At 46.5% G+C, this 22,415-nt stretch overlaps 1 protein-coding gene across 1 annotated transcript in view; it reads left to right on the top strand.

Annotated features, from left to right (window-relative positions):
• Positions 1–22,415, top strand: part of LOC142586276 (hepatocyte growth factor receptor-like) — a 61,326-nt gene that overhangs the window by 34,501 nt on the left and 4,410 nt on the right. Inside the window, exons 10-15 of the mRNA XM_075697524.1 lie at positions 2,453–2,647; positions 3,336–3,447; positions 12,817–13,083; positions 18,153–18,402; positions 19,526–19,672; positions 21,929–22,015. Coding sequence (XP_075553639.1) covers positions 2,453–2,647; positions 3,336–3,447; positions 12,817–13,083; positions 18,153–18,402; positions 19,526–19,672; positions 21,929–22,015 — 1,058 coding nt within the window. The remainder of the gene's footprint in view (positions 1–2,452; positions 2,648–3,335; positions 3,448–12,816; positions 13,084–18,152; positions 18,403–19,525; positions 19,673–21,928; positions 22,016–22,415) is intronic.

Genomic DNA, 22,415 nt, shown 5'->3' on the forward strand with positions numbered 1-22,415 from the left:
CTAAACGAACTTGCTACAAAACGCGAGTGAAAAAATAAGCCTCTTAGCCAAGAATTGCTGCTACAGACTGTTCTATAATACAACACTCTGGAACAGTACTCTATTGCTGACAATATAAAAAATTACCGACTATTACGATACTACCTAATGCGAAATTTGAGTGCAGCTCTATACGTGTTTTCATTTTGCAATATATTGTCTGGCGCAGACAATGTGTCTCGAGCGGCACGTTGCAAACGGAGCGAAGTGTGGCGCGACTGCCTCACTAATTGGGAGCTCAAGAGAGGCAGCACGTGAGTGACGCGTGGGCGCGATTCACAGCAGCCGCCGCAGTCAGACCTCCGCTCATGCAGCGCTTTGTTTCCATATCTGATATCGGTGGATGCATTCGCCGCATACCTCATCGATGGCGTCATCGGTGAGCAACCGACGCGTACTAATCTGGCGCCATCTCGTAGCGATCGTCGCCGCAGACCACATCTTGCGCGGCACCACGCTTCTCTTCAACCGTTTTCGCCATACTCTCCTCCTCCGCTTCCCGCCTAGTGGCTAAGCTACACTCTTCCTCCTACGCTTTCCTCCTCGCGCTCTCTTCGCTATCGCCGTCGTTCACCAATCGCTGTTCTCCGCGTTCGCTCTTTCATCCTTCGCGCTGTTCGTTCCCTCGGTTACGTCGAGGGACGTCGAGGGACGCCAAGGTACGCCGAGGGTCGCCAATGCTCAACGCAGGAACGCGTGCCTAAGAGCTGCGCTGTAGAGATATAGTTGGCTGATACTGAACAAGAATGTACTTCGTAAAATAGAATAGGAATAGCGAAAAGAAACATAGGATACTGCGCTGTGACCTACTTTCTTTTCTTATTGTATTTTGCGCAATGCCTCATTATTCTGCAGGAGTACCATGAATTGGGCGCATGTTTCAGATGAAGTTTTTTGGGTTTCCTGCTCGCTCTTTCTTCCGACTAATCTGACAGGAGCCCAAAAGCGTCTTATTGGTTTATTGGCAGAGTTGCGGTGACAACTGGTACCTGACAGGCTTTCCTTTTCTAAGCTTTCCTATAAACATAAATAAGGTTCCAGAATGACAAAAATATTCGGACGTTCAAGAACTCGGGCATTCTCATGAAACACAATGCACGTAAAGCCACGACCAGTAATCCGTTCGTCAATTATCGAGGAGGAGAGAGAGAGAAAGACTGAAGGGTGTGTTTTTGACGGAAACTTCATGTGGCTTCTCGGCACCCATAAAGAATAATGCAGAGTAGTAATGCCACTTGCGGACGCTCGTCGAGCTAATCGAAGAGAACGTCTGGTGTGGGGAGGGTAGCTTACCTCCTCGTCCCAGCGCCTCGCAACATTCCATTTGTCTCTATCTCCGCTGTTACCATACCTTCTTTTTTTTTTCTTTGCGGCACAATTTCTTGCGGTAGACCGCAAGCTAGATGGCGTTTTACGACAACCGGTGTATAGCCAACATTTCCAGTAAGGCCTGATGAAGAGTCTCTTCCACGGCTGAGATCGGGCTGTCATCGCTAATTTAAACGCAGTATTGTACTAAGAAAGGTCGTTGATCCGCTTCTGTTACTCTTCTGACTTTCGAAACAGGTTGTGAATCTAAATTAATGGGCCAGTACAAGGTCACTGCAGAAAACGTACCCTCGTAGAACGACGCATAGGTGAGAAAATAGGTCATAGATGCTGTCATCTAGTCAAAGCGGTGCAATTTACTTCTTGCAAGGACGCGTGGTCCCTGATGTGCCCGCACGTGAGTCTCTTCTTCGAATGGAAAGTGTGCGACAGCCTCATACAAAGTTTGGCCAGGCGACTCCTTGTGCGGCCGTCTGACGGTTTCCGCCTGGCTAAAAGAAATATACATAATATTGCATCTTATTATTATTTCCCTAATGAAAATTTTGTAGGCGCTTGAAGCCCAACAATTTAAACAAATCCTGACTCAGTGAGAACAAGCAGCTCAAGTTTGTCTTAAAAAGCGCAGCTGGTGATACGGTAGCAGTTTCTCTGCGGAGGCCATGTAGGGCGGCCTACTGCGCGTCCTTATCCGTAATGAGCACTGTGAGGCTGTCCCCTTTCTTCTTGCGTTGACTTCACTAATTCCTTGTTGGGTTGAACCCAGCAAGTTCGGTCGTTTCCTTGGTTTCTTTTGCTCCTGCAGAGACGCATAAAACGTGGTCGGCCTAGGCTGGCATTTTGCATCGTCCAATTTGTCCAGCTTGAAAGTAATTTTTGAAGTTTTCGTGCGATGATCGAGGGCCTCGAGGCTGCTGATCGGCACGATCTAGCGTCTTCGGCTCTATTATTTAAACCCCCATTCAGCTTCGGACGCTCGGTATATAGCCGTGCGTTGTGGGATGGTGACGAAATAGTTCTCGCCTGTATATATGTATGTCGTAATAACCAATATTGTAGTTATAACTGATATGCAACTTTGCAGAATAAACTCGACCTCGCTGGAATGCTCAACGAATGCCGTCGCCAACGAAAGTCACTTGGACCAGGAGATGCAGATCATCCTCACTATAGATGGCACGGACGTTCCTTTTATTCCAAAAGAAAATCTGAGCTCCAAGTTCACCTACAAACCTGACCCCATCATCGACGACATTACACCGAGGAGGTCTACTTTCAGGCAAGTGACTCACAGGGAAATTGCGGCTGTTGTATCTGAAGTTGTTTTGAGAGTATTTTGGGATGTTGGTGATCATGGTAGGTCGGGTTTTCTGGCGTAGAGGCAACTAAGGTCATCTTGTGTCAAACATACAGCAATTAAATTCAAATGCAGACATTCCTTATGAACTTCGGGGATTTGAGCACAGACTTTATGGCTGTTAACGCGAACCCACGAAAGTGCTGTTAAATCTTCCGTTTTCGATACACTGGTTTCTTCTACTTTCTTCCTGGAGTGATAAGATACCGTCCTCTGGTCGGTGGCTGCGCGTGAATTCAGTGATGACATGTTTAAAAAGCATTAGTTAGCTGATATGTTTATTAATAGCAAACTGCTACAGCTGAAATTTTTACTTAATTACTGTAGAAAATAATAGATAAGGTTGGGCAAACAACATATAAGTGTTTATGAGTTGGCTGTTCAAGGGGCGGCATTCACCAAAGTAACACTTGAAAATTCAAACGTTGTGGTCTTTTTGTTAAATGCTTGAACACCATTACAATGGGCAAATGGTTACAGTGGGTACAAGTTGGACGAGGTCGGAGCTAAGTTGAGCTGAATGAAAATAATTGGAAGCAGCTTTGTGTGTGTGAGCGGCATTAGCTACGTTGATTCTGATGGTCACCATGGGTTCAATAATGGTTCGCAGTGGGAACTTCTCTCTTGAGGTGACGGGCGCCCATTTGGACAGCGTGGCTCAACCTGCCATCGTCACTCGAGTGACCTCTCTGAACCAAGAGCAGAAAGTGAACATAAGACAGGTAAAACGCAGCTTTTGTTTGTGACGCTGTTCTTTTTCGTATAGAAGGAAGGGGTGTTTGTGCAGACTAAATTCGCATATAGTATCCTAGAAGAGCCAAACGCTATCAGCGATGTCATTCGCGTGCCTGCCAACGTTCGTGTGTGCTTGTGTGTGTGTGTGTGTGTGTGTGTGTGTGTGTGTGTGTGTGTGTGTGTGTGTGTGTGTGTGTGTGTGTGTGTGTGTGTGTGTGTGTGCGTGTGTGTGTGTGTGTGTGTGTGTGTGTGTGTGTGTGTCTGTGTGTGTGTGCTTGTGTGTGTGTGTGTGTGTGCTTGTGTGTGTGTGTGTGTGTGTGTGTGTGTGTGTGTGTGTGTGTGTGTGTGTGTGTGTGTGTGTGTGTGTGTGTGTGTGTGTGTGTGTGTGTGTGTGTGTGTGCGCGCGTGTGCGTGTGCGTCTGTGTGTGTGCGTGTGTGCGTGTGTGCGCGCGTGCCTGTGTGCCTGCGTGCTAGAAAGCAGCTAGAAGGCCCGCCGCGATGGCTTAGCGGCTGTGGTGTTGAGCGGCTAAGCACGAGGTTGCGGCATCGAAGCCCGGCCATATATATATATATATATATACAAGGCGAAGACACTCACTCCGACGCGAAGGCTGGTCCTCCGGCCGAAACGTCAGTAAATATGCCGAATCCCATATTGATGCGCTGAAGTGATGTCTAGATGCTTCAGTTATACCACAGGGTCAGAGAAGCGAATTCCGGCCAGAAAGCTCTGAGGTATGCAGTGCCAATGACATTGGATGGTAGCATTCTTTAAAGACTGCAACGCTTGTACTGATCCGCATTTTAATATGCCACTGCGAGTCCTGTGTGTCAACGTGCTTTAACAGAGTATTATGTTTGCTTTCTTCCCCGGATAAAAACTTCCCTAGAACATTATCAAGCACTGAAAACGAAGCACTGAGTAAAACAAAATCTACAGAGATGTTTAGGAGACAAAGTTTCCAACTGTGCTCGCCGCCTACGGCAAATTCGCACTGCCAGGAACTTCATTACGTGAAAAAATGCGTCGCCGCAGGATAGCAATATCACAAACCTTTTGAATGTGTCTTTGCCGTCAGTAGAAATTGCTGTACTTTCAAAAGAATTAAGTATTTTGTCCAGCAGCTGCTTGTTTACGCAAATTCCAGCTACACAAGGACTTAGATAATTTCGCGCGAAATTTGCGGTTACGGGAATTCTTTCATGAACGATCATATGAAAACGGTACTCCGTAATATACTTCCCTCTCAAAAACAATGGACTCCACCGCCACAGCGAGAGAAATGGTTAGATGTATTTATCCGAGCGGTTCGGAGGAATATTCTTAACGTCTATACACTGCACGCCCCCTTTCGTCCCAACCTATATCGAAATGAAACCAGCGCCTTGGAACCAGCCGACAAAGGAGGAGCGTTCGTAGTAGTGAACCGCCAACAATATATCCATGAAGCGAATGGACATTTATCTAACGGCGCGTTTTATCAAACTCTTCCCAATGGTCCAACCTGTGACTTCAAGGTCAAGATTAAAGAAACGCTGTCCGAGCTATATCAACGAAAACCGATAGACGAAGACACGTACCGGTCTCTAATGCGTCCTAAATCACTCCAGTAGCAGGTCGCTTTATTTATTACCGAAAATTCATAAGGCAAGGAACCCAGGGCGTCCAATTGTTTCAGGCATATCTGTTACCGAGAAACTTTCTTGGTATGTAGACCCGCTAATCAAACCAATTCTCCAAAACTTCGCCTCTTTTATAAAAGACTCTAACCATTTCTTAAGCGAAATAGTAGACCTACACACTCCCTGTGTTTCACTGCTTGTGACGCTGGATGTCATATCCCTTTATACGAATATTCCGCATTCAGATAGCATTCGTGCTTTGTCCCTTGCCTATGGACAAGCTGCGATTGGCAATCCCATCAGCGTTCTCACACTGAGCCCCCTATTAAAACTCATACTGAAATTAAATAATTTCTAATTTAATGGCAGCCATTATGTACAGGTCAGTGGTACTTCTACGGTAACATGGATTGGGCTGAATTATGCCAATTGTTAATGACCAAACTGGAAAGTGAATTTCTAGAAAACTGCACCCTAAACCCTTCATATTATGGGCGTTTCATTGACGACGTGTTTCTGGCGGGGTCACATGGCGAATCGACGCTGCTTAGCTTTATAGCTGCCTTCAATAGCGCTCACCCGAGCATTAAGTTCTCACATAACCACTCCACTTCAGAGACCGACTTCCTCGATGTTACAGTGTCAATAACTGGAAATAATCTGACAACAAAATTTTGCAAAAAGTCAACGGACAGGCATCAATATCTCCATTACCAAAGCAGCCACGTTCGTCATTGTAAAACCGCAATCCCCTATAGCCAGGCGCACCGTTTTAGGCGTATATGCTCGGAACAAAAAGATTTCGATGCTATCTGCGCGGAGCTAAAGCGTGCACTCGTGGACCGCCAGTAAACCGAGGAAATTATTGATGATGTAATAAAATGAGCCAGGAACTTGAAAAGAGAAGATATTCTCGTCAAGTCAAAGTCGGAGGCGACCACTCCTGCAACTAACCTTATTTTGACGCAGTCATCGTAGATTCTGAATGTTTCCGCCATTGTCAAACGCCATCAAAATATTCCAAGCCAAAGTGAAAGACTTAGAACAATTTTTACGGATGCACAGTGAGTAGTGTACCGACGCTCAAAAAGAAACATTCGCGATTTGATGACTCTTCTAAAGTCGGCGCCCGCATACCTGCAGGGTGTAGTCCGGTAAACTATGCCCTCATATGGTAACCGCAATAATAGCGAAAAGCTGGGTTTCAAACTTAGCGCTCCGCATCAGAGGCCGCCTAAACTGTGACACTTTGAACGCCATTTATCTGCTTGAGTGTGGTACGTGCCACCTACGGTATATTGGTCAAACAGTAACGCCATTTAGAATCCGATTTAATAATCCTCATTCTCATGCAAAGAAGTTCCCACACCTTCCGCTGTCAAAACATCTATGTACAAAAGGACACTCTTTCTATGGTATTAGAGTGACCATACTCGAATCTCGTTTCCTTCCCATCACAATCATTGAGTCCGCGAATATTACCTGATATACAAGTTCAACGCTCTTTCTTGTGGTATTAGCGAAAACATCGGCAAACTAACGTACATCACTACTTCAGTTTCACCACCATTTATATATCTTTTTACTTGTGCACTTGTTCACAGTGGCCTTTTGTGCGAGGTTTTTCTATGTTGGGAAGGAAGGAAAAAGTGGAGAAGGATAGGCAGGGAGGTTAACCAGTTTAGCTCAACTGGTTTGCTACCCTACACATGGGAGCCGGATGGGGGGATGATAGATGGGGAGGAGAAAGAAAGCGAGAGCACATAGCACAGCACACACATCGTCAGTTAGTCTGTCAATCTTGCGTGGTACATGACATCACTGTCACAGCCGCTTGTCCGTCTCTTTCAAAAACCGGAGTAGTCCCTTCGTCGCCTTCAGCTGCGATGTCCTCTGTCGGCGACACGTGAAAATCGTTTCAACTGACAATGGTCTATTGTCAAGGTGCACCAGAATGGACGCCAGAGACTGTCTCTGAACATTATATTCAAGACAGTCGCACAGAATATGTTCTAGCGTCTCTTCGCAAAGACAGGCATTGCACAGAGCGTTGTCGCCCATTCCAATGCGAAATGGTTAAGATTTCGTGGATGCCACCCCTAGCCATAAGCGTTAAAGCAGAGTGGCCACTCTTCCGCGGAGTCCAGTTGGCATACAGAAATGCATCACAGAGTGCAGGTCGTATTGACGATTGCTCCGGTTGGTCTGGCTGCTTGGTGTGCACCATAGAGAGAGCGTGATCTCCCGTGCAAGCACTCGAAGTCTGCTGGCTGCGTCGGACCGTGAAAGCGGTGAAAGTTGCCTCTGCCTGTGTGTCTTCAAGAGCTGCCCGAGCGGCTTTATCAGGGTCTTCGTTTCCTACGACGCCGCAGTGACTTGGCAGCCACTGAAACGTCACGTGATGTCCTTTCTCATGTGATGTATGGAGTAGGCATGTAACATCGAACACCAGCTGTTCGAATGGCCCGCGACGTAGAGCTGATAGCACAGAATGTAGGGCTGCCTTTGAGTCACTGAAGATTGACCATCGTCGAGGTGGTTCCCGATTGAGGAAACAGAGTGCAGCGGGAAGAGCAGCTAGTTCCGCAGAGGTCGATATCGTTGGGTGGCCAGTCCTAAAGCTCATGGTAATAGCTCTTGCTTGGACAACCACAGCACCGGACGAACACTGGATGTTTGTGGAACCATCAGTGTATGTATGTACACTGTCTGCGTACCTCTCGTGCAGAAGAAGCAGAGACACTTGTTTCAGCACAGGCGACGACAACTCAGACTTTTTCCCGATTCCTGGTACGCTGCGATGGACTGTGGGGCTGATAGGACACCAAGGGGGTATCGATGGTTTAGATGCAGCGGTGAAGCCCGAGGGAAGTTTGTCGTTGTACTTGACGATAGTTTTAGAGAATGATGCTTGGTGCCTGTCTGGAGGTAGTGTTGCAAGGTGGGGATAGTGTGCACGTGCAAAATGTCTGATGTGCGTTCTCAGGGCTTCCACCGTAATGTGAGTTTGCATTGGATGGTCCCGAGCAATCGCAATAGTTGCCTCTGTTGACATGCATCTGGGCAAACAAAGGCAGACTCTGAGTGCTTGAGCTTGTGCTGCCTGCAGAACACGAATATTTGTCTTGCAGGTGTTGTTCAGTACAGGTAGACTATATCTTAAGAAACCGAAAAAGAGAGCTCTGTAGAGTTTCAGCATTGCGTCTACGGACACGCCCACGTCTTTCCTGTGAAGTATTCAAACATCTGGGAGGTTGCTGTCAGGCGCCGTTTCATGTAGGTCACGTGCTGGCTCCTACAGAGGTCTCGGTCGATAATTACGCCAAGAAATCTGTGGGCTCTGACATAGGAAATGGTCCGGCCATTGATTGAGATGTCATAACGCGTCATTGGTTTGCGAGTAAATGCCACTAGTGCTCTTTTTTCTGGTGATATGCTGAGATCTTGTTTACACAAGTAGCTCGCTCTCAAAGTAGCCGCTATTTGAAGCCGTGCACGTATCTGAGGACGGGTTACTGCCGAAGTCCAGACAAAGATGTCGTCTTCGCCTATTGAAATATTGATGGTAGTTGGCAAGTATTCAGCAAGTCCAATAAGAGCGAGGTTGAATAACGTCGGGCTGAGAGCACCGCCTTGAGGAAAGCCCCTGCTGGTATAGCGTCGCGTAGTTGGGCCATCGTCAGCTAACACATAGAATGATCTTGCAGATAGGTAACTTGCAATCCACAAAAAGACTCGACCACCTAGGGCAACCGTCACACGAGCGTCGAGAATGGCCTCATGTAATACGTTATCGTATGCCCCTTTCACATCTAAGAATAAAGCTGCAGATAAACGCTTACGGGACCTTTCGCGCTGGACATATGAAACTACATCAACTACACTGCCGATGGAAGAGCGGTCACGTCGGAAACCAGCCATGGAATTCGGATAAATCTTGTAGTGTTCAAGGTACCATTCCAGGCGACCAAGGCTCATCTGTTCCATTATTTATTTATTTATTTATTTATTTATTTATTTATTTACACACATACCTCACAGGCTCTAACTGGAGTATTGCGTGAGGGGGTAAGAGAAAGAACATGTAGCAAAAACAGGAGCAAGAGACATAGCTAACACCAAATCAAACAACTGAAAAAAAAGAAAATTCAATTGAAAGACGCCGAACAACATCAAGCAAACGAAGAACAACAACAACACTCTGGACGATCAGAAACACGCATGGCTCATCGAACTCCTGCAAAGAACTGCAAACGCATGTATATTTATAAACTGCTTGCAAGGATAGAGAATCACAGTCAAGTCACATGGTACAAATGAAACGTGTGCGCATAACTACGGAATCAATTTTTTTAATGTTTCTGTAAACGTGTCCAGATTATTATTTTCAACAATGTGGCTTGGAAGATCGTTCCAAGCTGCTATTGTCAGAGGCAATGCAGATTTGTTAAATGCATTTCTGTCGCCAAATACACGTGTGAAACTGTGTGCGTTATATAAGCGGCGAGATGTGCGAAATGGGGGCGAAAAGGGTAATGTAGTTACGTGTTGACTGTGAGTGGTATTGTGCAGTAAGCAAAGCAGAGCTATCGTCCTTCTAGATTCAAGAGATGGTAGTGATAGTGATTTCTTTGTAGCAGTTACGCTAGAAAGACTACTGTAATCTTTCGCGTTGAAACGCGCGGCACGGTTTTGAATAGATTCAAGAGAATTTATTAAATATTCCTGATGTGTCGACCACATGGCGGAAGCGAATTCGAGCTGAGGACGAACAAAGGTTCTGTATGCTATTTCACGAGTGGCTGAAGGGGCTTCACGTAGGTTTCGTTTTAGGTAACCAAGTGTGCTAGATGCTTTTGCTGTAACATGTTTTATATGCGCCTTCCATGATAAGTTTGTTGTAATATGAATACCGAGATATATGTACAAGGGGGTGACAGTGACAGCACTGTTATTAAGCGAGTAAGTGTAAAGAGAGTTAGTTTTCTTTCGGCTGACAGTCATTAATTTGAATTTTTCTGTATTTAGTGACATTTGCCATAGCGTGCACCAGTCTGTAATCTTATCCAGATTTTTTTGAAGAGAGATGTGGTCGTCGGGTGTCTTAATTTGGCGATAAACTACGCAATCATCAGCAAATAATCTGATTGCTGATGCTATGCCGAATGGCAAATCATTTATGTAGATGAGAAACAACAGCGGACCCAGCACGCTACCTTGAGGTACACCAGATGACACATTGGCCAAGGAAGAAGAATGATTGTCAGTAAACGTAAACTGTTTGCGGGATGTGAAGAAGTTCCTTATCCACGATATTGTAAGGCTGTCTAAATGTAATTATGATAATTTGGCTATTAATCTAGAGTGGGAAACGCGACCGAAGGCTTTGGCAAAGTCAATAAAGATACTATCAATCTGGAAATCATTGTCTATGTATGTCGTTTGTCTATGTATTTGTCTATGTATTGTCATTGTCTATGTCATTGTCTATGTATTTATTTCGTTTACGTCGATTATCTTTCCTACACAGCTGTCCAGCGCTATTGGGCGGTAAAGACTCAACAATGACGTGTTGTAAAGACTCAACAATTCTATCCGTGCGAATTCTCCAAGATAGCACAAGGCTCGGTATGATATACCATCTGGACCCGGATATGATGAGCGCCTGCAGAGAGCTAGTGTCGCCTCGAGCTCCTCCATTGTAAAAGGAACGTCCATGCGGCAATCACGGGAATGGGAGACGTCATCTCGTGCTGGAGGACCAGGACGAGTCGCTTGGTCTCGGATTCGCGCACAAAAGTCTTCTGCGACATCCATGTCTTGCCGCCCTTGGAAAAGCGCGAGCGCCTTGAATGGAAAACGCTGTTCTGGAACGCAACGCAGACCTTGAACCGTTTTCCAAATGTGAGACAGTGGCTTGCGGGGGTCGAGTGTCTGGCAAAACGTTGCCCAACGTTCCGACGCTAATCTATTTATACGACGCTGAATCTTCTTTCGCGTTCTTCTGGCGGCCCTAAGGTCATGGATTGATTTTGTACGCCGATATCGACGTTCCACCCTGCGACGAAGTGCTCGAAGTCGCTCCAATTCTATGTCGCAGTCCTTTCGCGTGCAAGAGATCGTCAGCATGCGAGCGGCGTTTTACATCGTATTTTTAACTGTTTGCTCTAACCCAGAGGGTAGGCCATCACGGCACGCATCTTCCATATCAGATTTGAAGTTGGCCCATTGAATCGTCTGAATGGTATTCCGTTGGCCACATCTAGACGACAAGCCTTTGATGTTCAGATAGGTGGGAATGTGGTCACTGCCATGTGTCTCAGTATCTGGAAACCACTTCACACATCTGGCGATAGAGTTGAAGACGAAAGCAAAGTCGAGGCAGCTGCCGTATGTCATGCCTCGAAGAAAGGTGTGGCTACCATCGTTCAGGAGAGTAAGGAGATGCTTGCTCATCTTCCTCCTCTTGCATTTGTCCTTGTACTTTCCCATGCTGGATGGTGTGCATTGAAATCACCTATGGTTACCCATGCGGTGGGACAAACACTCAAGATATCCGCTAATCCTTTAGTATCGAAATTGCAGGAAGGCGATATATATACGCCTATGAGAGTTAACAAGAGTTTGTTCTTTTTAACTGTGATGCATATATATTGATTGTCGTCGTTGGGCGCAATTGGTTGCAAAACACAAGTGACTCCTGCTTTCTCCTGCAATGCGGAATACAGCGCTAGCGTTCATTTTTTACTCGTGTGCAGCTTGTGCTTCGTTAGCACCGCATGATTATGTGATTACATGTAGTGACGTTTCCGTTCTGCTGTGTTTTCTAGAACTGCCTGGATATTTTTACATTTTTTTTCACCGTGTACTCGCTTTTCATTTTGTTTGACTTCGACTTGATTATGCGCATGTTCGTTTGGGACAAAGAGACAAAGTATCTTGTGTATAAATACATAACTGTGATGCGACTACACGTGCATTCACTCCGACGAAGGCCGGTCCTCCGACCGAAACCTCAGTATCGCCTTTTTTGAAAGCCTTATATATATATGTGTGTGTGTGTGTGTGTGTGTGTGTGTGTGTGTGTGTGTGTGTGTGTGTGTGTGTGTGTGTGTGTGTGTGTGTGTGTGTGTGTGTGTGTGTGTGTGTGTGTGTGTGTGTGTGTGCGCGCGCGTGTGTGTGTGCGCGCGCGTGTGTGTGTGTGTGTGTGTGCGCGTGTGTGTGTGTGTGTGTGTGTGTGTGTGCGCGTGTGTGTGTGCGTGTGTGTGCTTGTGCGTGTGAGTGTGTGCGTGCGTGTGCTTGTGTGTGCGTGCGTGTGCTTGTGCGTGCGTGCGTGCGTGCGTGCGTGCGTGCGTGCGTGCGTGTGTGTGTGTGTGTGTGTGTGTGTGTGTGTGTGTGTGTGTGTGTGTGTGTGTGTGTGTGTGTGTGTGTGTGTGTGTGTGTGTGTGTGTGTGTGTGTGTGTGTGTGTGTGTGTGTGTGTGTGTGTGTGTGTGTGTGTGTGTGTGTGTGTGTGTGTGTGTGTGTGTGTGTGTGTGTGTGTGTGTGTGTGTGTGTGTGTGTGTGTGTGTGTGTGTGTGTAAAGAATTGGTGCATGGCTTAGCGGCTGTGGTGCTAAGCACGAGGGATGCTCAAGTTAAACGAGACGCCTTCTCCAAAATGTCGTATCATGTGCGCTGTTTGTATCATCGGAGATGCCCACTGAAATGTTTTGGTCATATACTATGCGTTACAGGAATGCCGTGTCGTTGAGGGAGGTTTCAAGATGCAGTGCCCTGGCACTTCTCTTATGGAGTCGTCTGTTATTAGCCCCAGCGAGTTGAAGGGACTGAACGACTCTGTTCTGGTGTGGATCAGTTTCCAAATGGATGGGCTACATCTTCCACAGGCCATCGATGGCGCCAACGGACACTTCCCCTTCGTCTACCAGCCGGAGCCGCAGTTTATGTTTTCGCAAGTGGAACGTGGCGTCAACCCCAGCGAAGTCGCCGTTGAAATCACGGTGCGGGATTCTAGTTCATTTCGCATCTGTTTTAAGCCGTTGGTACTCATGTCCCCATATCACCGTTTACTTAGCTGGCCAGAATAGGCTAAGTCCGCATAACAATGTTAGCATCGCTGAGCCGCATTATGTCCATGTTGTTGATGACGTCGTCGTTGTAGCCACTTACGGTATTTGTGGACGTGCTAAACGTCATAAAGGTCCCCGTAATTTTGCAAAATTAAGTTACGAAGTTAGAGCAACCTCTCGTATTGTCTAAAACGACGTTCAACAATGATTTTGGAACAATTGCAGCGTTTCTTTCTTTGGGCCACTTGCTGACGTCGTTACCGACGAACGTGCTTGTGAACGTATCAGCAGAGACAGGCCTTATGAATTTCGTTGGTCATTCATAATTTCTATGCTTCACTTGAATCCTTTGACCAATTACTACTGCCGGCCCTGACTAAACACTACTTCCCAGCAATACTGTTCCTTATGCCATTTATATGGTATCTGTGCTACATAGGTGCATTTCAACGGGTGTTGCCAGATGATGGTATTTTACTGTATGGTTTGGGTGTATCGATCACATATTCTTTGTTTTAGGGAAACCACTTCGAACTTTTTATGGACCATGAGCAGGTATTCGTGCGTGTGAATGGCTTGGACGACGCATGCGCGGTCACCCATGTCACGCCGCACTTGATTGTTTGTAAGATGAAGCCTGGCGTTCTGGAACAAGAGTCACCTTGCGGGTTAGAAGTGAGTAAGCATGTTCCGAACAGCTCGTTTATTTTCGAACAACGATCTTGTTCTTCATATTGCTAATTTAACTGAGTGTATTGATCATCAACAAACCATCGTGACTGTTTTTATATAACGGAGCTTAAAGGGAAGCTGAAACGGTTTTAAATTTCCATGAATTGCTGGGATTGGGAAGAACAGACCTAATATTTTCGATTCTCAATTTTTTTCCTTCCTTTTGTTACTATAAGGGGCGGAAATCGCTTTCTAAATCACCCCCGCGGACACGCCCCCATCGCTTCCCGGAGCGCCGGGTGAGGTGGTTGCCAGAGGAGAGAACCGGCGAGAGTGACGTCATTCGCGGCGACCGAGCTGCCGGACCGGCGTGCTGGCATCTGCTGGCATGCCTCTTTCCGTTCTGCGCTTTACTGAACGACGCTACGAGAGATCTGCCGCCGCCGCCGCTCACGTTTGTTTTCTTTTGCGATTTTCGTAAAATGTTCTTTCGTGAAGCTGCCCGTCGCGGCAGGTTCACGTGCATGCTCGCGCGAGCAAACGCCGCTGGCACGCTGCGAAGCATAGACGGAAACGCGCGCAGTAATAAATTTTGGTGACCGGACTTCGTGCGTAGCTTCCACAGCGTTGCGCCTGAGGTATGAAATGGAGTATACGTTTGCCCAGTGACATTCGACGTACGGTTGCAGTTATCGTGTTTACCACACGGCGGTGCTAAAACTGCCTAATATCTTTATGTCAACACTAGCATGGAGCACGCATACCGATTCTTGATCGAGCCACAATCGCAAAGTCGTCGAACCATAGTATGAATATTGCACATATAATACCTCCGGTCATCTCTGGATGTGTATGATAAGCAACTTCCGTGACTGTACCTCGCAGCGCTGCATGTGCGCGGTTTGAAATGCGGCACTTATGTTCGCGATCGTGTATCAACACTCAAAAAACCACGGGACTTTAGACAAGCAGCGGCAAGGTGCTTGACATCGCGGGATTGCACCCGTGTTTACAATCTAATGAGAACTTAGTGCTTCGGCGTTCTTCCAGCAGCAAGTTCCCAGTGACACTTTAGCGCATTTTTTCTCCCGTCATTGGAACGTGCAGCTACATGAAAAAAAACATACGTAGCAGCTAAGCTAAGATAAATAGCTCTCGCTGTTGGCACACTCAACATCGTCGTTGCCGCCGTTACCGCCATTGCCAACATCGCTTTCCGTATCGGCTGTCGGTTCGAACATGTACGGCGAAAGCACAAGCTGTCCGAGACAGCGAGAACGTTCTATAATGCTTAAAACTCAGCTATGAAGCCAGAACAGAACATCGTGCTACGCTCTGAAACGGCGGCATGAGGCGGCGCCGACCGGCGACTGCCGCGATTGACGTCACAGCGGCCCCGACCAATCACGGGCAACAGTGGCGTTCGCGCGATGCCCTGAGGCGCTGGTGCGCGTTTTCTTGAAAAAACAGCCGCTTGCGTTTGTTTCCGCCCTTTTTGAACCAGATATTCGAGTTCAGGGGACTCAAAACTGTAGAATGCCGCAGAGAACTCATTTTTTTCGGAAAGTGTTTCAGCTTCCCTTTAAAAAGGAACACGCAGAAATATTCGTTTGATGTATGAATAGTCTGTTCTTATATCATGTCGGTTCCATGGTGCTCAGTAGTTTAGGCATAGTAACCTGGGCTCGGGTAGTATAAGTAAGCCAATAGCCTGCAGGCCCGCGAACAAAAGTGCTGCTGCCGCTGGCCGCCCCCGCCGCCACCGCCTCCGCACCTTCTCAGTCGGCATCTCGCCGGGTAAAGTGGGCCGCTCCTAGAGATCGTGCAATAGTAAAACAGTGCAGATCCCGAAAATGGCGCGATGCTGATCTCTGAGACAGTGTATTCCGCGGTCACTTGGATCATGTGGGTGGTGCGGTTGCAGCTTCAATATCTTGGCGATTTGTCGAGCGGGACCGTAATCACAATAACCACCGTGGTGGCACGGTTGCACGGTAGTTATTGACCCTTTCATTTGGCAATCCCGTGAGCGCTGTCATGTTTGATCACGTGGTGACGCGCTCATTGGTTGCCTCAGCTGTCTCCATTGCCTCTGTGTTTACAATGGGTGTGCATGCCGCCTCTGCAAATGTCTCTTTCGGTGGACATCGTAGATGGTGACAGCGTAGTAGACATGCGAAACTTTGGCTGCAGCTGCAAATGACATCCAAACGCTTTCGGAGCTCAACACGCTTTGTCCGAACGGTGCGAAAATCGTATACGGGGCTTGTAATAAAAGCGGGGCTAAAAATGTATTCCAAGCTATCCTAACATTCGGCAATCAGTATGATTGCGTTAAGCTCTTCGTTAGTTATTTAGCAAATACTTTTAAGTGACGGCTTGCTATCTTTCTGACTCAGTAAAGTTCCCCGGGCGTTCACTTTCTGATTGTTTATTTTCTGCCTGATCGCTCGCGGGTGCGCTCAGTTGGGGTAGATTTGTTCTTGCTGGACACAAGGCTTGTAACGTATACATGTTCTGTACGCTGTAATAATAGCTTGTAGCAAATACGTATTATCGCTAGTCACTAGGTTACTGCGTGGTCCGTTACCAAATGTTCAGCTTGGAACATTCGCGTGCTGTCGGTGTAGTCACCGTCACCCATGCATGCTTCCGCGCATTGATTCAAGTATGCGCCCGTTCACTTATTCTTGATACATTGACGATAGAGTGGGTGTAAGTTTGCAGGTGATTTGGGGTGAATGTGTGTAGATAACTAGCGCTAACCTTACTATATGCCAAGAAGCGGCGCTACTCCCTTTGTCATCGTATAACTAGCGGTACTCACTCGTGAGGACGTTCCACGGTTGAAGTCATTTCCATGCAGGTTAGCGCTACAACGCTGGCCGATGCATCGACTTTTTTTATCCTCGAGCGAAGCCGTGCATCTCCAAGCGCCGGCAACACAACCAGTCCTTATGTATAGCAGCGCTTCGCGAACTTGGACGCCCGTATTTATTCCGTGCCTGAATATGCCACTCATCATTTTGTAGCTTACAGTGCACGTCTTTACTCCACCGCTCTATATTTTTCACCGTGAACAGAGTAGAGTGCGTTAGCGAAAACCCAGTTGCATTTCCAACGGCTGATCACACAGAAGCAGTGCAGAAGAGGTAACTGTTTCGTATTCGGGCGCTTTCTCTGAGGCAACGTGCGGCGCGCCGCCGAAAGCGCCATCTCGCTCCTCTAGAGCCAACTACTTCGTGAAAAGGGTCAGTAGTGTATTATGCTATTCTGGTGAGTACGGAGGTTCCAGGTTCGATTCCGCGGCAACAGCATTTCGACGAGGCCGGAATGCAGAAGCGCTCCGCTACCATACTCTAGGTGGTCAAAATTAATTCCCAGTTGGTCATTGCAGGAACATCCTTCCAGCATAATCAACACAGGTCTGTCACCTTTGGCAACCCATTGCGCAGCATGGGCTTACACGCCCACATTTGATTGCACACCCATATACTCTGGAGAAATAAAGATCAAAAAGGCCGCCTCATGTCAGAGACCTTTGATCAGTAAATGTGGTGACAGGTGCGTCAGAAAGCTGTCACTTGCGCTACGCAGCAAAGAAAATACCTTTCTGGATGTATTTAACTTTAGTAGTACTTAACTGATGCATGTAACTGTAGTATACTCAATATCTTGAGTATACCGGTATTCTTTCATAGTTGGCGTTGTGGTTGAAGGTAATGGCTTGCGTACGGGTGTACGCTTGTGCGAGTTTTTCTGTTTATAGGTTGTTTCTAAGAAAATAAACTTTTAGTCGCAAATAGCGCTCGTGTTTCGTCTTTCTTCATTGTCCTTGTTGGTTTGTTCGCGCTCTAATAAAGGTGCAGTTGTACCGACACGCCCAGCCAGCTGCCGTTCTTTAATTCGGAGTCCCCAGCAACGGTGTGCTTCATCATAGATCGTCGTTTTGGCATGTGTAAAACCCCACAACTTATTTTACGTAATCACTACGGCACAGAACTTGTAATGAAGTTGTAGTGTAGAAGTTGTAACGTAGAAATAGTGTAGCGTAGCCTTGTAGAACACTTTTATAAAGTTTAATTTAATGATTCGTGGAAGTTTCTCTGGGCATAGGTGCCACGATGTGATATTATACTTGATAGACTTATAGCGAGGTTACATTAACAAATACAGTAGTGCTTGTGTAGGTTAGTGCGGATTTATCCATGTGGTTCCTGTGGCCGCCGCAATTGTGATAGAAAATTTCAAACAACTTTACCTTTGTTAATTTTTAACGCTTGGCGCAAAGTCAAACTGAATGCAATGCGCGGGGTTGCTTTGAGCAGGTGGTCTACGCGGGACAGAGCTACCCGGTTGGTGCCGTAAAGCTGATGACAGCTGAACAGCCAGATGCTCAAGACGGTATCATAGCTGGCTCAACGATGGCTGCCGTTCTCGCAGCGGTGGCCACCGGCGTGGGGTTCCTCTTGCATCGCCGACGACGTCAACGAGTCAAAGGCACCTGGCAGACCAGCTACGTCGTTCGCTTCGGCCAGCGTCACAACAAGAGCGATTCTCTGGCTAACGCATCCAATCGTGAGGGAGCTTGAGTCCGTCTTATTCTATATGCAAAACGAGGTTCTCAATTAACCCAGCTATCTCCATACATTTTGAAAACTCAGAAGGCAACCTTCGACGACAAAAAAAAAAGGCCTGTGTTGCGGTATAGTCAGACGCGAAAGAATATCAAATTAGAACATGACAGGAGACGGCGTCATTTTTTGGCATTTTGTCTGTTGGCAATCACAAAACCCGCACACTTGAACTAACACATGAAACGGATTTGCGTCGGCAGCTAAAACTTCCATACGCGACAGATCCTATTCGCATGGCCAAACGAAGCCTTAACGCATCCAGAAAATGGCTTGCACCTTTATACAGCGCTTGTCCCTTGTCAAGGCAATATGTCAGGTACTGCGCGTGGTACATTGCAGCGGCTAAACATGCGCTATTATTATAAGAAGAGAAATCACGGCCTGCTATAAAGGGAAGTAATATATCTTAACTTGTTACTGTGTTAGTTGGTTCAAATTGTGTATGCGCAATAGGTCGCGAAACAATACGAAGTAAGAACAGCACAGGACAGAGCGTCCTATTACACTACCATGAATCATCTACAGACTAGCAACAACTAACGGTGAGAAAAAAACAAACGTTGTTTGCTTGTTCCTTTTAGTGGTACGAATTTAACGGAGAGGCTGCACATAATGATACTGCTGGTGGAAATTTTCGAAACCAGAATTGTGTTAACGCGAACATTTATTTAAGCAAAATCATGTTAACGCATGCACACAAAGAAAGAAATTCTTCCTGTAAAGTGTACTTCTAAATGTCATTTCATTCACTGAGAAATGTCACTCATTCAACTGTCATTTTTATACTTCAGTAGTGCTTATATAAAAAAGGTCTACGGTTGATGTGACATTGCGCAAAGGGCTTTCTACATCTGCACCAAAAAAGGGAACAAAGGGCGGGGATATTAAGGAGAGAGAAACATTTGGTTTGCTACCCTTCACTGAAGTAAGGATAAGGGGAGACACATAGATAAAAAGAAAAGTACAGAAACAAACGACACGCTCGAAAGAAAAATGTATCTCTTTTACATCCTATCCAGTCGCAACGCTAAGTACCATCATGTTTTTCTGATTTTCTTGTGCAGGCTACTTTCGAGAAGGCAACGTTGACGCCCAACAAGCACTGATGGCAACCCCGTTTGACGTAGATGAAGAAACCAGAACGATGCTTCAAAGAGAAAACTTACTCATTGATCGAGGGTGGCTTCACTTGGGTCGTGTCATCGGGCAAGGTATCTAGTCGTGACTGTCTGATTGACATTTCGTGCTTCAAAAAACGTCAAGCCATTTCTGGACTCGTTGTAGCTCAGCCCTTCTGTGGAGGTCGCCGACTGAATTATTAGAAAAAAAGACTAGTGAAAGGTGAAAGTGTGTTTTCGTACAGATAATGATAATGCTTTGTTGATAGAGGAATTATGAATTAAGGTGATTTATATTATAAAGGTAGGCCTATTGTTTCAGCTGTAAGTGGAAACGCCATCGAAGCGCCATACCTTCCGATGCTCTTCACTCTGACCTATATTTTTGTAATTGGAAAGAGAGTTTAAGCAGCATGCTTCGCTGCAACTCGAAGATGCGAATGAAATTTGCACAGTTTATTTTCTACTGCATGCTCATAATCACAAATTGATTTCTATTACGTAACGAATTAGTACGTCATATAGTATGCAAGAGGATGTACCGAAATAAAGTGAAAAGTGTAATAGAATCATGTTGCCTCATTTACCCTTTTGTCATCGTAAATACCCTCCTCTCGCCTTGTTATGCAACCAGAATCAACGATCCGCATAGGATCTCTGGTTGATTTGTTATTGAGTACTGGTCACTCGGAGCGCAAGCTAACGGCAATGGACTCATTACCTTCTCCACTGCACGAACTTAATTTTACGGCGATGTTCACAGAAACTTGTAACCATTCTGCAACATGTTTGTTTTCAATGAAGTTAAAAAATTTAGGTGGACCTGCAAAAATGTAAACTTGGCCCAATGTACGAAATAACAAAACAGCCGTTGCCCTGCACAGCTGTTTACAAAATCAAGGTGTTCTGTCGCGCGTTGTGTTTTGACTACAATAATAGGAAATATTCGGACACTTCAGGCGAATTTTTGCCGTCGCCGTCGCCGTGATGCTACGTATAAAGTTCAAGTACGATTAGAACGAGTGTCAGGCAGCTCCGCAAATACCCAACCCCACGCCCGAGCAGTGGGAGGCCGTGCTTACTAGTTCTGGCCCTCGTTACCACCAGCAACTGGTGCGGTGGGCCCGGGAGACAGCAAGAGCCGCAGGAGCCGTGGACCAAGGGCGCCTCCCGCACAAGCAGAAAGATGCCTGCTTGTCCTTTCCTATTCTTTAATAAATGTTTCTCCTCCTCCTCCTCCGCGCACCATGTGTTGTGGGTGCGAGGGCAAGCGTGCGAGGGTACGCTGAGAAAGATGGTGGCTCGATGCGCACCCAATGTTGGTGATCACGTGATCGAGCGCGCGTCTGATGGGAGAGCGCGCGTCTCTTCTTGCTGGCCGGCCGTGGCTGCGCATGGCTGTGCGCGCGGCTGAGCGCGTACGCGGCCCGCGCACCATCATCATCATCAACCTGGTTACGCCCACTGCAGGGCAAAGGCCTCTCCCATACTTCTCCAACTACCCCGGTAATGTACTAATTGTAGCCATATCGTCCCTGCAAACTTCTTAATCTCATCCGCCCACCTAACCTTCTGCCTCCCCCTGCTACGCTTCCCGTCCCTTGGAATCCGCGCGCCATATCTTGCACGTAATCTGCAACACGCGCAAATGCCCAGGTCGAGGTGAGATAGCTGGTGGCTTGACGCGCTCTGTCTCCCGCGCACCTAGTTTTGTGGGTCGTGTAACCTCATAATTTCGGAGACATGCTAAAGTGACAGGCAGCAAGAAGCGGTAGCTCCTCGCTGCAGACGCTCTTCCGCACGCTAGCGTTGTGACAACCAGTGTTTGCAGTCATCGAGTGATATCTTTTCATGTTTGCCCGTGCCCGCGGGAATAACCACGCTCGTAATTTAGATAAGCGAATGTTTACTTGTATTTAGGTGGGCGATAACGCTACGAACCTTACTTCATGTAATTGTGTACTACTTGAATATCGCTATCAATGCTTCGCCTTACGGGGGAAACGAACATTTTTACTTTATTGTATTATAAAATCCGTCGCTTCTCGCAAGGGTCTGCTGGAAGCTTATCGGGCATACCCCGTATCGGATTTTGAAGTGCTGATGCCTGCAGCATGTTCCCATCTTTGCAACACTTGTTCGCGCTGCTTGCAAGTAATGGTATTGTAACATGCTGAATTGGTAAGGGAAGCTTGCTACATCTACAGCTCGGTATTCGGTCACGAAAAGTGCTGAGTGCTGGATGCTTTTGGCACATTGACAGAAAATAAATTTCATTTGGAGATTTTATTGAATGCCGGAAAATACTTTGTTATAAAAAGCATATATTCATTTTATTTCCACCTAAAGGTCACTTTGGTTGTGTCTACCATGGGACTATCAAACAAGAAGACAAAGGTCAAGTTCAAGACGTGGCAGTTAAAACTCTGCATAACAGTACGTATTCCTGCCGTTTCACTTTTCATTCTAAGCATTTTGTTTTTACATTCTGGTGGCGTTTTCAATAGACATGACGTTTAAAGCATACTTGAAGCGCAGTTGTTACACGCGACAACCTAGAGATTGCAATTGGTGTATGATGTTTTGGTAATTTGTGCGCCTAAGGAGCACATAGGTGAAATTTTATATTCGAGTTCTCGTCATAATTTATTTTTGCTATTGTATGGGTTTATATGTAAGCCAGGGCGCACCAAAATAGACTAAGAAATAAAACAAGCTATTCAGTTTTAGAGAAGTGCGGTATCAAAATATTTCCAGTCAGAGGACACCCTGCCCTCCAAAAAAATACAAATACTTTGACCCAATGAATGCGCCTTGTAACCTTAGCAGTAAGAAC

This window comes from Dermacentor variabilis, chromosome 6 (assembly GCF_050947875.1).
Source record: "Dermacentor variabilis isolate Ectoservices chromosome 6, ASM5094787v1, whole genome shotgun sequence".
NCBI classification, from domain to species: Eukaryota; Metazoa; Arthropoda; class Arachnida; order Ixodida; family Ixodidae; genus Dermacentor; species Dermacentor variabilis.